Source organism: Calidris pugnax, unplaced genomic scaffold, assembly GCF_001431845.1.
Source record: "Calidris pugnax isolate Ruff unplaced genomic scaffold, ASM143184v1 scaffold157, whole genome shotgun sequence".
Lineage (NCBI taxonomy): Eukaryota > Metazoa > Chordata > Aves > Charadriiformes > Scolopacidae > Calidris > Calidris pugnax.
Window position 1 is genome coordinate 3,638,892 of NW_015090992.1, and position 17,599 is coordinate 3,656,490.

Here is a 17,599-nt window from a genome sequence, read left to right on the forward strand (position 1 = left end):
TGGTAGGTGGGGGAATCGCGCAGGACCGTCGCCTCCTTTCCCTGGCTGTCCGGCGAGGAAGGCACCTGGGCGGACAGCGGCGCCCGGGAAGGGGCGGCGGTAAGGCAGGGGTCGGTGCGTGTGAGGGGGCGGCTGTGTGCCGGTGAGGGGGGAGGTCTGTCCCTGTGAGGGGGCGGCTCGGTCCGTGTGAGAGGGGAGGCGGGTGCCACCGCCTCACAAACTTCACGCTGCGGCGCCCTCCCGCCCGTTCCCCATCCCTCTCAGCCCAAACGGAGGTGCTCCCCGCTCCTGCCGGCGAGGGGGCGGCCCACACCTGCCCGTGTCGGGGGCACAGCCGGTGCCCACCCTCACCGGGGAGGGTCTGCCGCCCACCCGGGGCCTCCTCCTTCGGGGTGGAGGTGGAAACCCCCCCGCTGTCCCGGCCGCGGCGGCAGGTGGGTGGGTGCCGTGTGAGAGGACGGGACGGGCCCTATGGGGGTCGCAAAGGTGCATTTTCCTAAGGGCTTCGGGTTTTGGGGGTTTTTTTGTTGTTTTTTTTCTTTCTTTCCTCCCCTCCCATGGTGTCTCCGTCAGGTGGGTCGCTGCCTGCTTTCCCCCGGAGCTGCAGGGGTGCGCTGGGCCCTGCTGCGGGAGCTGCTGGCTCTGCCGACCTGTTGCCTGGCTGGCAGCTGGCGGGATGGACCCACAGCCTGGGGGTCCTGCAGCCCGCCGTGTCTGGCAGCGGGCATGCCGGTAAAAGAGAGCGAGGAGGAGGCAAGGAGTCCCTCTTGTCTTTCCCTCTCCACCCTATTTATTTAAACCCAGTGTGGTGTGTGTGTGTGTCCCCAGCCCACTCGCCCTGCTGCCGTTCTGCACCCTACTCTGAGGCAGGGGGGTGAGACCCAGAGCCCTGCTCGCTGGGCCTGTTGTACCCGTGTTGAGCAAAGGGATGGGACCCCCAGCACCACAGGCTGGGAGTTTGGTCTTCTGGCATGGCCAACGCTAAGGCACAGCCTGTTAAAAACGGCGGTTTTGCTGCAGTTCTTCTGCTGTCGAGGGTGAAGTTATTGCCTTGAGAAACCTGCCAGGTCTTTTAGTTGTGGAGAGGCAGGCTCAGGGCGACAGATTTTGCTTTTCGTTCGCAGGGTTGCTCAATGAAAAATGGTTTGTGTTAAACTCCTTGTTCACTAGTGAAACGTAGAGTTTGAAAAAGTCTTTGCAGCATCCTGACATGACAACCTGGTAGCTGGTCCTTCAGAGGCTGACCCAGGGCTCGCTACGGAGAAGCAAACCCTAGAGGTACCCAGTGTCTGCTTAAGAGAGAACAGCTGCAGTGCAAGCACAAAGCGGTCCTGGTTGGCTGGGGCTTCTGGAGAGTCCTGCTCGCAGCTAATTGACCCTGCAGATCATCTTTCTTCTGGCAAGACTGCTGCCAGCTGGCATTTGAAGATGTAGAGGCCTTGCTCCCACTTGATGGTCAGATCAACCTGTTCTGGGACTGGTTGTGGGCAACTTTCATAAGCAAAATGTTCTGACTGTTGCAGGGGTGTGTCCTAAACCAAGCTAGAGCAAGAACAGGTTACCTGTATGATTATCAGACAGATATAGGGTGGTTGTGGATCCTTCCCATCCCTGCTTAGATTGCAGTGATTTCTTATATAGACAGCAGGATTGTTTCTCTTCTCCAAGCCATTTAATTCTGATTTTACACACAGATATAATTTGTATATAATGAGCGGTACTCGTGAGAAAATCTTCCAGTCATTCTTCTCAGACTGGAGAATATATGGGCCAGATGCTCTGCAGCAGGTAGATGGAGAGCCTGTTTCCCCCTCTTACACCATTGCAAAGCATGTTATTCTAAGATTTGCAGACTCTCTGAGTGGACCAACATTTGTAACAGTTTTGCTTCTCCACTCTGTGTCCTAGAGAAAATAGCATTCTTGGCATGCACAAAAAAAAAAGGAGGAAACAGTTATTTTGTAACAGAGTATGCACATAACAAAGAGGGGGGAAGGGCAGAAAGATAGAGGGACACAATGTAGGCAGGGTACAGCTAAGCAATCTGAGTTGCAGAAAGTGCTAAAGAGCAAAAAGATGTAGATGCAGAATAGCGTCGTGTTGTTTGGCATCAAGCAGCCTGGAATGATGATTTAATGCTGTTTGCTGCAGTGTTGGTGTAGTAGATGGTGCTGCTTAGAGCCCATTAGTGAGTGATGTGAAACTTGGGACTGGACCAAATCACTTCAGCTCCTTTGCTGATATTTCTCTTACGATAAATGTTTCTTTATCAGCTACCAGCAAAGTGCTCAGCATCATATGAGAGCCCTGAGGAAGGTACTTGTATTCTGGAACAGAAACTAGGAGAAACAGAGAGGGCCAAGTGCCCTGGGATCACAGAGTTATTTGGAATAGCAATTGTTTAAAAAGGGCTACAGAAAAAAAACATGGTATTTTTCTTTGTTTGATATGCAGTCTTTTTCATGGGTCAGGTAAACTAAGATTTCAGATGGAATAGTTTATAGACAAAACTTGTTATTTTCATTTCCCTGCTTTAGGATATTACCTCAGGATTAGATGCTTCACTAGATGCATCATTAGATGCTTTGACAGATATAAGTCTTGTGAGCCTTTTCTGAGCCAGGGACATAGGTCTGTGCAGGTAGGATGGAGATAGAAAGCTAGAATGAGTAAGATATAGTTGGAATTTTAATATTAACTACTGTACAATTAAATATACTTCAAGAGAAATTACCAGTTTACTACTGCACTAAGCTTCTTTGGTAAATGGTAATTAGCACATTGGCATATTAAAGGAAAAAAGCTTACGAATGAACTGTGGGTATGCCTGAAGATCTAATACTCAGTCATACACAGAGTAACTGAGAGGCTCTTTTAAAGGAGTTTGAACCAGATAACAACAGAAGAGGTTTTGCTCACTGTAATCCTGTGGTTGTTAAGTGGTCTTGCTGCCACAGTCCCCTTTCTCTTTTCTGCTGGTTCTCAAGTGCAGTGGATGTTCTTTCCTGCTTTAGTTTAAATCTTTAGCTTGGAACAAAAGAATGGATTTTGTTTGTTTGTTTTGTTTGGGAAGTTTCCTGTAGGTCTGGTGAGCTCAGGAAAAGATTCAACAAGTATTACAGCAGGAGAATAAAGTAGGACTGAAAAGTGGGAAAGGGAGGAAGAGAGGGTGTGTAATTGGGTCATCCTGTCTTCTGAACTGTAACTTTACTTTGATTTACCCCAAAAAGATAAATAGTTTCATGAGAACACACTTTTTAAGAGCAGAGTGCTCTTCAGTCAAGACTTTCCAAGATCTGTTTGATCTTGGAAATCTGTGTTGAGATTCAATTTAAAATATCTGCCACTTTTGCTGTTCAGGGCATTTCCTTACAATACAATCAGAAAAAAAGGATTTTCTGCTTTTATATGAAGATTGAATTTATCCTCATGCTATTAAAAGATACAGGTTTTTAATCCAGAAAAAAATGTAGCAAATCCTGTGGCTAGTAACATGCAGTATATCCAGGTACTTGATAATAGAGAATCTCTCCTTTCTTAAAAACAAGTCTTTCCCCACTGTAGTGAGCACTGGTTTTGGATGTTTCTTGTTGGAATTTTACTCTTATTACCATTTGGGGGTATAAAAAAAAGAAAAAATATTTATAACAATTATGCAGCTCTGAAGTTTTAAAGCAAATGCTAGCAGATAAATGAGTGCAGTCTCTAAATCAGGGACTGGAGGGAGTGCTGAAGAGGCATTTTAAACAGCTTGGAGAGGCTTGATACGAGCTCATGACTGAGTGGTACTCTCAGTGTGCTGAAACCTCAGAAGTATGACTGAGGACTATACGAAATGAAGTTCCATTTTATTTCTCATCCTTTGGTCCTGCATTCCTTACTCCAGCTCTGAATCTTGTGAGAACTGAGATTTGTCTTTTCCATCTCACAACTGTCTATATTTCAAAGTGATCCAACCTTTCATTGGTCAGTACAACATGGCACAAATGCTAACAGTGAACATCACAGATGGTGCTTTCCTGAAAAATATGGAATTCCACTTCTTCTTCTTTTACCTGGGAAAATAGTCAAGAAACTGTCTAGATAGAGGATCTTGAAATATTTTCTTAAAATAAATTTTAAGTTACTTTGAATCTCTATACTAATTCTAAGAGTCTTAGAATACCATTTTTACATTCTCATCTTAGTGTATTTTTTCCCCTTGTTCTTTTATGGAAGTACACACTGGCATGGTAATAGAATACTTGTTAAGGTAGACATTGATTGTCCTGTGTATCCACAGTGGTACCAAAAGCAAATACACCTTTGTGTTTCTTTGGGTCTCCAGTTACAGTAATCATTAAAAGTTACAAAAGTTACAAAAAGTTAAATCCTAAAAGTTACATGTAACAGCAGTAGTTTAGAATATTTCCTGTAAGGGAAAAAGTTCAGTATTTATAGTTATTCAAATAGTAGAAGAGGATTTTCAGTCTCAGACAGTGTAACTCTTTTGCAGGAATGGGAAGTTACATATGTATCCTCATTGAGGGTGAACACTGAATTCCAGAAAGGAAATGTAATGATAGTATTGTCTACAATGACTTCTTTTCTTTCTTCTATAAGATATAGTTAACTTTAACTTGTAAAAGCAAAAATTTTTTTTGCAGAACGCTAGCATAGGCAGCTCTTAAACATCTATTCCCTATAAATACTTAGCCAACATCAGCCAGTTAAGTTCACCTGGATACCCCAAATTATCCCCTAATAAGGGAGCTCACCTGGATACCCCCTAATATCCCCTAATGGCTTTACAATTTTAATTCTATTTATAATTTCTAATTCTGCTTTTAAAAAAACCACCAAAAAACAAACCCAACCATAACCCACAAAAACATTGCATCTTGAAATGTGAATTACAATTGACAATAAAGCATGCCTGAGTTAATTGGCATATCTTCTTTTGATTCATGAAAGTACCTCCCCAGAAGAGCAGATGAAGGGCAGCAAATATTTCCACACTGTCCAGGGATGGGCTTTTGCTCATGGTGTTGTTGTTACCTAACCAAAATATGCCGTGATCCCATGAGAAATTGATGGAATATAGTAGGATGTGTAAGGTTGTGTCCAGTCATATCTGCTGAAGTCTGTGCTGACTCTTGGCTTTTCAAAGACTGAAATTCAAGTACAGATTTGAGCAAAGAGAAGTATGTAAAGCATAGATACAGGTACATAGGCACAACTTGACATCAACTTGCATGATGCATTACGCATAGAGAAACCTCAAGTTCATGGGCTAGAGTACCTTTCCATTAAGATAGCTACATCCAAATTTTTTTTTTTTCTATTTTTTTGTTTCCCCCCAACATGGGAAGGCATTTTGATACATATGCCATTTAAATAAAGGAACAACATGGGGCTAAAGTTGCTGTCCACCCCAAGGACTTCTCAGGCAAAATATTGAGATTCTATCCTCAGGTAATGGTAACAACACATTGAGCTTTTTCTCTTCAGAATATCCCCTTTTTCTTCCCCAGTCCCATATAATTACAGAAATACTTAAACTCTTTTCTCTTACATTCCAAATCAACATGTTCCATTTATGATAAACATATTTTAGGAACCACATATGCTTAGAAATCTGAGGGGGTTGAAAATCCATGTCAGAATTCATCAGGTTTTCTAATATATAGGGAGTGGTGCTGAAACTCAGGGTATTAGAGGTCCTTTGAGTTAAACTGATGAAGATGATGACTTGAAGCACTCCTTGGTTCTGCCTGTATGAGGGAAAGAAAAGTGGGAGAAGACTAGAAGAAATTTGTTTGCATCTGTGTCCATATAGTAAATATTTTCAGATAAATCTTGTTTGCTTATGAATTCAAAGCAGATAGGTACATATTTTCTATTGTGTCATGAACCAAGGGATCCTAAAAATGCATGCTGTAGTTATTGAATATGCTGTATAGGAAAATGGGGTTTATATCCTTATAGGATATAGAGATGAGTCTAAATGCAAAATAAAGGTCAAAGCTAGGAATTTTCTTTTCTAGATCAGAAGGTCTACCCATCATAATTTTTGAGCTTAAAGATTAAATTCTCATCTGTAAATCAAGATCTTTGTAGCATGCAGGACTCAAGGAAGGTCTGTCTTCCTTATGCATGTCTGCATCTTGTACTTTTTTCTGCTTTAGTGAAATAATGAAAAAATAAAATCTCCGCAGTGTCCAAATACAAAAGTTTCAGGTTGTAAAACATTGGCAAATTCTGTGGGAAGACCACAAAATGTTTTTCTAGTGCAAAGAGAATACAGAGGAGAAAAAACCACTTGTTTTTCACTTGTTTTTTACAGAGCTTATCTTTGACAGAAGTGGTTATACCAAATGCCCCTTCACTTGAACTATATGTTTAACTTAGGGCACTGAATGGTTTTTGAAAACAAGCCCCAGGTATCAATTGGAAAATGATTAAAATGTGGAAGTTAGGCACCTATCAAAAGGGGAAAATTATCAGATTCCTACAAAGAATTAAAACATAAAATATTTTACCTCTTTATGACACGTGGTTTTTCATAAGCCTGTCAAAAATTATAAAACATGTTCTCAATTCCATTCGGACTGCTTCCCAGGAACAGTGACTGTATTGCTTATCTTTTAGGAAATTGGTGATTCTTTGGAAGTACTTTTTCATGCTGATTGCAGTGCTTTTTAGGATCCATGTTTGAAAGCTGTTTCTTGCTTTTGATTGCTCTTCTGACAAACATACGTCTAATTCTTCAATTTGATGAGAAATTCCATTTTGGAATTTCTCAATCTGGCTTGTATTCCAAGCACCAAGAGGAAGATTTTTGCTAAACAGTTGGAAGATCTGTTGGAGGAACTCATAGATGATCGTTGTGACATTCTTCTGTGCGATCTTGGTAATCTCCATGGGGAATCTGAAATTTGCTGTTTCGCTGAGACAGTGCTGAGAAATATAGCCACCCATTTTGCGAAGAAGGTTCATGTTGTGGTAGTTCACTTTGATTCCTTGGAAGAGGCAAAGTGGATCTGAGATTTTAATGTACAATGCCAATGTAATGCAAACTTGCAGTACACTCCTGTGAACTAATAGAGTCATGGTGATGAAGTAGTCAGCACTATTTTCCTTGTGTTATTGAAGATCCGTGAGCTTGCAGTTTCTTGGTTGTCTTGTCTGTGCTTACATGCTTCTTCTTCATGTCTCTGAATTTATTTCCTCTGTATGACATGTTGGACATTACTCATTTTGTAGGAATTACATTTCTATCAACTGTGGTCCTGCCAAGATTTACTGTTGATTTCATTTTCAAACAGTTGCAAAGGTTTGCTATTTCTGCTTTGACTGTATTTAATTGAAAAAAGAATTAGTGAGTCAATCTGGTCAGTCAGAGGACATGAACAGATTAGCAGGTTAGAATCTGGTAAGGGCATTTCTTCTTCTCATATTCCTACTAGAATAGGCAGTCCTGCTTTATGCTGAGAAATTTTACTTTTAGGCTTCAATTGGCAAGAACTTTGAAAGAGAATCACATCCCCAGCTAACAGATATGCAGATAAGCACTTTAAGCAAGATGTAATTTTATTGATTTAAAAACAAATGTCGTCTTTGGTAGGACAAATTGTTTTGTTTGGGGAATGGCTTAAATTTTATTAGCAAAATAACCCTATTGTTGACACAAGCATTGACTCACTAGTGGCCTATGTTGCTATCGCTATGTTGGCAAAAAAAAAGTATATACAACTCTTACGGCAGATGCATTTTTTTTCCAAAATCTGATAGTTCACTGTTCAGACAACCTTTCTTCTACTTCATCACCTGATGAGTTAGCCTAAATTTTAGAGACATAAAGGAAACTATGCTTTTGTGTAAAGAAGAGGGATTTCTTACATATCAGAGTAAGAAAACTTCTGTTATGAAGCCTTCTCCTCTGAAGACAAACTCTCAAGGAGACTGAATTTACTTGTGTTGGTAGCAACATGTTCTATCTTCAGGATCACCCTGGCCAGTATAATGCTGGAATCTGTCTCCCAGTGTCTGGCCAGTGTACTTCTCTGAATATCAAGTCTTTGTGCCATGTTGTAGTAAGAATGCAGTTAAGTTATCAGCAAGTTAATTGTAATTGCCCAAAAAGTCTCAGACTTTTGTGATGAGAGTTCTGAGCTAGTGTTACAGTAAGCACTGATGCTTGGTTGGTTCCTGAATATGCACTAGCAAGGTGCCATGTTTCTGCTGGCTTTCTCTAGTGCAGTACTAGCCTTTTAAACTGTTTTCTGCAATCACAATATGAGAACTCACTGTTGATGAAAAGACTGGGTTGAATATTAAGATAAGCAAAAGTTACAAGGCATTTAGCAGGCAGATTTGCTTATCTTATTGTGGGAATCTCTAAGGATTGCTAAATCTATATGTGAACAGAAGTGACTTGGTTACCAAAGTATACAGAGTTTAGGAAGCTAGGGGACATGCCCTTATGTAATTCAGCCTGTAAAATTGCCGGGATGTTTTTAAAAAAGAATATGGAAAATGTGGAGGTTCAAAAATGTTTCATGTAAACAACAAAGGAACTCCTGGATGCTTTTGAGATTATGAAGTATTTTGTTAAAAAAAAATAAAATCCTGTTGATGCTGGGGGAACCTATTATAATGTGAAAGACTGAATGTTATGGATAGGCAGTTTCTTTAGCAAGGCACAGCATGACTTCAGCAGTTATACAATTGGACCCTGCTAATATATTAATGCTCTTGTGTTTATTATTCTTGTTTTGCTACAGCTGATGCTAATGCTGTAGTAATATTGTGGTATTGTTATAACTTATCTAGACCCAGAGATCTTCAGAGAAGTTAATTTATGAATGAAATTGTGGGGAGGATGGTTTTGTGTTTGAAAGACTGGACAGAGAATCAAGAAGGGTTTTGATGCATAGATTTGCCACAGATACCTTTTGTTGAGACACTGAATTACTTTCTCTTTCAATTCCTGTTTTTTTAAAGACAGGGTTATTAAATTTCTCTTGTTTTTTGTTTGCTGTGTCTGATTGTATTCCTTAGCACCTTTAAAATATGTATCACTTCTACTGCATAAGGGATCTAGACTTCAGTGGAGGCATATTTTTATACCTTTTTTTAAGTCTGTGCAAGTATTAAAATTATTTAGGCTAAATGGTAATTAGCATGTAGTGTTAGCATGTGTGTTAGGAAAAGCATAATATCTAACTGAAATTTAGGATAATAAAAGATTACCGAAGCTTGTACTAGAAGGATAACTTTGAGTTCTCCTGAAATTAGATCTATCATGAAAGATCCTAGGACACAGGATGCATTTACTAGTCATTACACGCAGTCTAAAGTAGCAGCAAATAAGTTTGTCTGACTTTTTTTTTGCTGACACGAAGTTAATGTTAAAAAAGACAGTAAAGCATTTCTGTTCTAACTGCTGAGTTAAAGCCAGAAAATTCTGGCCTTAACTGAATAGAACAAAAATAAGTACTGGGCTGAATCAGATCTTGATGCGTGGCTGGAAGCATATAGTGAGAGATTAGTTATATATGCTGAGCTGAAATGGGTTCATTTGAGGCATTATATGAGAATAAAGTACATCAGATCCATGTCTAGGTTAGAGCTAGAGGAATCGCATTAAGAATGTTTATACAGTAATGCCAGAGAGCTCGGAGTCTGATCCAAAAGCTTTACAATCATGAATATGATTTTAATGTCTTGCCATGGCTTTGATAGTTAAGTTCACTATTAAATGCTAATTCATCCCACCTTTAATTTGGCTCACTCTTTGCAGTAAAAATCTCCGGACAAAATTTCAATTTGATGTGCATATGGATAGCTCTGTTGCACTAAATGGAACATTAATTTAAATCAGTCCTTTCATCTAAAGCAACACAAAAACCAGCTTAGTGTTGCATGGCAAAGTTAAATCCAATTCACTGTTAAAAGAGTTTTCTTCCGTTTACACACTGGAGAGCAGAGTCACATCCTCAGTCATCCCTTGTTTTATTTCCATTGTGATTTCATGGGTGAAATGAACTATTTTCATCCATGAATTATTAGGATGTTGTGAAAAAATATTTACATTTCAATGGGACATTTAGCAATAATTAAGAGTCTTTTAGATGTTATTGGAGAAACTGAAGAAAGTTTATTTTCTCAAAAAAAGAGGCAAAAAGAGAAAACCTGTTCACAGTTGCTTCTGGATGAGCTGATTGTAGGTGGTGAAGGAGAGAATATATTCATTGTGAAAGAAATTTTTGGTTATGGTTAGGGGTCAAAGACCTGTTGGCTTTGTGAATCTTATCTAGGGACAAGTAAGGATGATTGCTTCACAGGGAAGCCGAGTTGTATCTGCACAATACTGTGTGTAACTCCCCTACTTTAAGGACATCTGTTTTACCCACATGAAAATTACCATCTTCTAAATTAAAACTCTCCTTCCCTGAAAACAGAGAGGAAGAAGAGATATACACATTCCATCTTGTAGTGCAAATCATCCATCCTGAGACAAGTCTTCTCCTGCTGACTTTTAACCCGTTGCTGGCTGTTCCTGAAAACATGGAAATACTTCTTCTGTGAGAATAAGAATGGCTTGAACAAGCAATTCAGGAGCTATGAATCTATGCTATTGTTTCTGCTTCAGGTTTTTTTAAGCTTCACATTGTGCTCTTTCATCTTAAACAGCTCTCTGGAGTTTGGTCAAGGGGCCCAGAATTTCTGGAAAAAACATTTTTACTCTAGTGAGACAGAATATGTTTGTTGGGTTGGCTTTTTTGTTCATTTGTTTTGTTTCGGGTTTTTTTAATAATAATAATTAGAAAAATTACTCCATTACAGATCTTGTATGTCTGTAACAAATAACATGTACTTACATGCTTCAGTGAAGGCTAAAGAGCTTTTTGTGGACTGTGGATCCCATTTTGTGCCAAAGTAGCCAAGAACATGAAATTCTGTGGCGCAAGTGGGAGCTGAAAACAGAATTCAGAAGTTAAAGCTGAGACAAAGGTCTAGTATAAAGGACTAGGAGTCAACCAAATGGAACTGAGATCTCAGATCTGACTGCACCTAGATGATGCCTGGGTTCAAGTGTCTTTTAGTTTTCCTGTATTTTAACTGCATCTTTACATAGTTACTGCATGCCTTGGGAGTGTTATCCAGCTTTACCCAGGCTCTTCATCAAGGTTGTCTAATAGAAGTGTTGTCAGAAATGCTGAAGAAAAGGGAATAAAAAATGGCTGAGGCCTAATAAATGCAAATCAGTTTTTAATCTGGATGACCCTAGTTCCTGACAGGCCACTTTAATTGTTGGATTGTCTTTATTTCATTTAATATTGCCCTGTTTGCTTGTTGAAGAAATAATGGTGATCAGCTGTTAGTTTACATGATAAAAGCTTGCCATGAGCCCAACAAAAGCCTATCTCTGCAAACCCAGAGAAGCACAGGGGCACAGTGGCCAGCAGGAACCCAAATTGGAGGACTTGGAGGAAGGGCCCCTTCCAGGATTGTCCTGGGATAACCCCACACCCTCCCCTGTCCTGGGAGAGAAACCCATCAAGATGAGGTAATGGAAGGCACCTCTCTCAAAGGGGGAAGGGGTTCTTGCGCAGCAGATTGCTGGGTGGATCGACAGGGCTTTAAACTAGATGTGAGGGGGGAGGGGGTTAAAAATATCAGACTTGACTGTAGCAAGCTGAGTTAGGGGACAGGGTGCTAGTAAGGACCTTCAGCCTGGCTCCCTGAGACAAGCTGATGACACTGCATTGCAGTCAAAGGCTTATGGAGAAGAGCCAGCAGCTCCTGAGGTAGTTGAAGTAAACAGTGAAACCTCTGTGAGACACCTCAAGGGGTGTTCCCTTAAGAAGGCAGTACAGCCAACAGCCCAGCTGAAGTGCCTCTACACCAATGCATGCAGCATGGGCAACAAGCAGGAGGAGTTGGAAGCTACTGTGCTGCTGGAAAGATATGGTATAATGGCCATCGCTGAAACCTGGTGGGATGAATCCTGCGACTCGAATGTGCCTGCTGAGCTACAAGCTCTTCAGAAGGGAACAGGCAAGGATGGAAGGGCAGAGGTGTTGCCCTCTATGTTAAGGAATGGATAGAGTGTGAGGAGATGTCCCCAAAGCCCTTCCTGGGGTCAGATGAAGAGACAGTTGAGAGCCTGTGGGTGAGGATTAAGGGGCGGGCCAATATGACAGACACTGTAGTGAGTGTTTATTACAGGCCACCTGATCAGGATGGGGAAGCTGATGAAGCCTTTTACAGTCAGCTCAAGGTAGCCTCGCAATCACAGGCTTTGGTTCTCATGGGGGACTACAGCCACCCTGATGTCTGCTGGAAAGGCTACACAGCCAAACATCTACAGTGCAGGAGGTTCCTCCGGTGTATTGATGATAACTTCTTAACTCAGCTGATGGGGGAGCCAACGAGGAGAGGAGCACTACTGGACCTAGTGCTGACAAACAGAGACTTTTTTGGTAGAGGACATTAAGGTTGGGGGCAACCTTGCTTGCAGCGACCATGGAAAGATAAGAGTTCAGGACCATTGGCAGTACCCACAAACCAATAAGTAGGAGTGAAGCTTTGGACTTCAGGAAGCCTAACTTCGACCTTTTCAAGAAATTGCTAGGAGAAATCCCATGGGATAAGGCTCCAGAAGGCAGGGGGGCTAATGAGAGCTGGTCAATATTCAAACATCGCTTTCTCCAAGCTCAGGATCAGGGCATCCCTAAGAGCAAGAAAACAGGCAAGGTAAGCAGGAGACCTGTGTGGTTGAGCAGGGAGCTTCTGAAAAAACTCAAGTGGAAGAAGGAAGTTTACACTGAGTGGAAGAAGGAACTGACCGCTGGGGAAGATTATAAGAATGCTGTTAGAGTATGCAGGGATGAAACAAGGAAAACCAAGGCCTCCTTGGAATTAAAATTGGCAAGGGATACCAAAGTTAACAAGAAGGGTTTTTTCAACTATACTCAAGGCAAAAGGACAACTAGAGAAAATGTGGGCCAGCTGTTGAATGAGACAGGTGCTGTGGTGATGGAGGATGCAGAGAAGACGGAGTTGCTAAATGCTTTCTTTGCGTCAGTCTTTACTGCTCAGGCCAGCCCTCAGGAGCCACAGAATTTGGAAGAATTAGAGAAAGTATGGACAAAGGAAGCCTTTCCCTTGACTGAGGAAGACCAAGTTAAGGAGTAGTTAAGTGAACTGGATACCCACAAGGCCATGGGTCCTGATGGGATGCACCCATGAGTGCTGAGGGACCTGGCAGAAATCATTGCTGAGCTGCTCTCCATCATCTTCAAAAGGTCATGGAGAACAGACAAGGTGCCTGAGGACTGGAGGAAAGCCGATGTCATCCCAGTCTTCAAAAAGAGCAAGAAGGAGGACTTGGGAAACTACAGGCTAGTCAGCCTCCCCTCCAGCCCTGGAAAGATGATGGAACGACTCATTCTGGGCGTCATCTCAAAGCATCTGGAGGAAAAGAAAGCTATCAGAAGTAGTCAACACGGATTCACCAAGGGGAAATCATGCCTGACTAACCTGATAGCCTTCTGTGATGGCATGACTGGATGAATAGATGAGGGGAGGGTGGTGGATGTTGTCTACCTTGACTTCAGCAAGGCTTTTGACACAGTCTCCCACAGCATCCTCACAGGTTAGCTTAGGAAGTATGGGTTAAATGAATGGACAGTGAGGTGGATTGAAACTTGCTGACAGGCAGAGCTCAGAGGGTTGTTATTAGTTGGAGGTCTAGTAAAAAGTTGGAGTCCCCCAGGGGTCAGTACTGGGTCCAGTCCTCTTCAATATATTCACCAATGACCTGGATGAGGGGATGGAGTGTACCCTCAGCAAGTTTGCTGACAATAAAAAACTGGGAGGGGGCGTTGACATGCCAGAGGGCTGTGCCGCCATACAGCAAGACCTGAGCAGGCTGGAGAGTTGGGCAAAGAGGAACCTGCTGTACTTCAATAAAGGCAAGTGTATGGTGCTGCACCTGGGAAGAAATAACCCCATGCACTAGGACAGGCTTGGGGCTGACCTACTAGAGAGCAGCTCTGAAAGACATCGGAGTCCTGGTGGACAACAGGATGACCATGAGCTGACATTGTGCCCCTGTGGCAAAGAAGGCCAATGGCATCCTGGGGTGCATCAGGAAGAGTGTGACCAGCAGGTCAAGAGAGGTTATCCTGCCCCTCTACTCTGCCCTGGTGAGGCCCCACCTGGGGTACTGTGTCCAGTTCTGGGCTCCCCAGTTCAAGAAGGACAGGGAACTGCCGGAGAGGGTACAGCAGAGGGCTACAGAGATGATTAACGGCCTGGAGCATCTCTCTTACAAGGAAAGGCTGAAGGACTTGGGTCTTTTTAGGCTAGAGGAGACTGAGGGGGGATCTGATCAATGCCTATAAATACTTCAAGGGAGGGTGTCAAGAGGATGGGGCCAGGCTGTTTTCAGTGGTGTCCAGTGGCAGGACAAGAGGAAATGGGCACAAGCTTGAGTATAAGAAGTTCCACCTAAACATGAGGAGGAACTTCTTTACTTTGAGGGTAGCAGAGCCCTGGAACAGGCTGCCCAGAGAGGTGGTGGAGTCTCCTTCTCTGGAGACATTAAAAACCTGCCTGGAAAAGTTCCTGTGCAACTTGCTCTAGGTGGACTTACTTTGGTAGGGGGGGTGGACTAGATGATTTCCAGAGGTCTGTTCCAACCCCATGTGATTCTGTGATTCTTTTATGCTGGAGCACCTTATGGACTTCCTGGAGGTTGGTGTGTATAGGGGGCACATTATGCAATGCAGAGGAAGAGCATTTCAGGATTACACAGGACCCATTATGGGATGTTTAGGGGAGGAATCCAATGGTAGGAAAAGGGATGGATCTGAGTGTTTTGGGGAGGAACAAACATGTGAAAACAGAAGGATGAAGGGATAAAAAGGAGTGGTCATGTGTAGACAGCAGCTGCTCAATACATTTCTCTGGTTGGGCTCAGCGCCTGAACAGCACTATATCCTCTCCTCTTAATAAACTGTTTCTAAGTGTTTTCCTGGGTGAGGAACTGTATTCTGTAATTGTGTGTGAGTATGGGGTCTAAGTACCAGCACCCAGATTCAGACCAGAGGCCATGTCAGAGGGCCCATGTGTCACTGGTACCAGCTACTGGAGAGACCCTAATGAGTGGGACTTGAGTGTCAGCAGCTGGACTGGGACCAGGGCAGGTGATGTGTCTGAACCCACCTGCTGGAGGGATTCACTTTGTACATATGTGTATACGTGTATGTCCCCACTAGAAGACCTCCATCCTGCTTAGCAAGAGAGAGGAGCAGGAAGAAGCTGTGTGTCCACCTGTTTTGATCTGGTCATGTGTATATGTATGTAAGTGCTGTACATGTGTTTGTGTATGAGTGTGCCTCCTGGGAATGCACATTCAGCTTCACTACTGGTTGGACCTGGGGGCATGGAGCTGCAGCAGCCCCGCTTCTGTTGGGCTGCTGGGTTCTGCCCACCCTAATGAATTAGGGTTGTTTTCTCTCAGCCAGGAACCAGCAATTCCAGTAGGAAAAACACAGTCTCATATAAGTGCTTATGAAGTACCCATCTCACCTCATTCATGTTATCAAGGGCTGTACAGTGAAGAGATACTTACACTTGCAGGGATAAGAAGAAAAGATTGATCTTTACTGGAGTATCTGCCATGGGGAAAATGTAGAAGTCATAGCCTACCAGAAAAACAGAGGTGAAAAACTCCGCAATACTGTTTGGCTTTCCAAGGGAATTTCCATCTGGCTGTACTGTCAGACTCTTTTGTGTTAGATTTTTGTTGACACTAGTGTTCTCATCTGCTTGCAATCAATTGTAATAAGCAGTTATACTAGCATTATTGTTCATCTGTCTGTAAAAGGGTCATCTTGGCAGCCAATAAAATAGCAGTCATGAAAGCATCTCCACAGTGATAGGAGGGAGATATAAGGTTCCTAATGCATTCTCATTTGTACTAGTCAGTACTGGTCCTGTTAAAATTGTGTGTTTGTGTGGTAAAATAAGAAACCAAAATCCCAGACTAGATTCCAGGAGGGAGACTCACTTGGTTTTCCTGCTGAGCAGCGTTTCTTTCTTTCTGGGAAGAGTGCAAACATCACCATATTTCTTCTCTCAGCTGTGAAAAACCCTTAGGCCTGAATCACAGAATCCAATAAGCATGATAGGAAAAGCTCCACCCAGCCAGCTTGTTTACCCCCAACTGCAAAGGAAATCTTTCATGCTGCATGTGTTTTTAGAGATCTTTGTCAGTCAAATTACTCTTGGGAGCAAGCTTCTAATAGGCCACAGATGATGTTGAGCTTAGGCTGGAGTTTTACCACACACAGCCAAATTGATCAAATAGTTAGCTCTTACCCAAAGAGCTGGTCCTGTTACTTTCCTGTTGGGCCTTACAACTGTTTCAGCTTGGGAAACTAATGTGACTGAGAAGTCCGCCCCCTTCCCTTTCTCCGGGAGAGGTGATGGGAGGGAAAGGACAATTTTTTGCCTGCTTTTCTATCTTGAGCTGGTTAATCAGAGTAGAGCTGGTGCTGGCACATAGGGACTACCAGAAAAACGTGGCTATTCACACGGGAGCAGGACCTGCATTCATCAGCAGGGAGCCTTCAGATCACCTGACATGATGTGTTTAGGCTTGGATGATCTGATTTTGCTGATTTCCTGTGGTAAGGCCTCCAAGGAGAAAAAAAAAAAAATTCTTAGTTTTCAGAGTGATGCTGCCAATTTGGATCAGGTCTCTTTGCCTTCAGACCTTTCTGAAAGGAGATGTAAAACTAAGAGTCTGGAAACCTGGTATTCTGAATTTAGGAGCCCGTGCTGTGTAGAAAGCAACTTAAAGTAATCACATGATCTTGTCTCATTGTGACATCCACAAGTGCCGTTTTGCAGGAGAGGGAAGCATTAGCTATATTGCGAAGTGTTTCAGCTCCTGATTTCTATTACTTGGTCCTGAGACTGGTTGCAGAATGTAGAACAGAACAAAACCATTTAAAACCAAACTAATAAAAAGCTAAGAACCTTACCAAATTTAACCAGAGATTTTTGACTGCTGTGTGCGCGCTACACTTATCTTGCAGAGTTGATACCAGATACAAATCAGCCTGAGTTGTATCTTTGCCTGTATTAGAGGCTACAAGTGTGTAATAATACTATTTCCCTTTACTATATATATACACAGTGATTTTGTAGGCTATCCTGTATTATTGTCATAATAACAGAATATTTCTGGACACTTACATTAGGTGGAGGGCAACTACTGTTCTGATGTAATGAAAATTTTGTCTTGCTGAAAAATCCTTTGTATTTCAGCATGGCAGTTTGCTTGTGAGAAATGTCTTGAACAACGAGGCAGGGAATGTAGGAAGACTGCTGAGTAGTGATGCAGAATTACCCAGACATGGTGAGACGAAAACTTAATTGTATGTGCCAGGTCTGTTTATTATTTTAAACATTTTATTTCAGGAGCTAATGGAGCCTGACCTCCTGTCCTGGATTGAGTGACATAGGACACTGTGAGAAGAGAACTGAACTTTTAGAAGATACTAGTGTCTGAATTTGAGAAAATATTTATTTTATA

At 42.3% G+C, this 17,599-nt stretch overlaps 2 protein-coding genes across 2 annotated transcripts in view; one reads left to right on the forward strand and one right to left on the reverse strand.

Annotated features, from left to right (window-relative positions):
• Window positions 1–17,599, forward strand: part of MOB3B (MOB kinase activator 3B) — a 102,299-nt gene continuing 84,700 nt past the window's right edge. The window contains exon 1 of the mRNA XM_014954820.1: window positions 1–99. The gene's annotated coding sequence lies outside the window, so the exon portion shown is untranslated. The remainder of the gene's footprint in view (window positions 100–17,599) is intronic.
• LOC106895381 (interferon omega-1-like) lies at window positions 3,024–6,960 on the reverse strand. The gene is made up of 3 exons (XM_014954789.1): window positions 6,570–6,960; window positions 3,513–3,527; window positions 3,024–3,085 (listed from the first exon to the last, which is right to left on the reverse strand). The coding sequence occupies exons 1-3, from the start codon at window positions 6,958–6,960 to the stop codon at window positions 3,024–3,026; spliced, it is 468 nt and encodes a 155-aa protein (XP_014810275.1).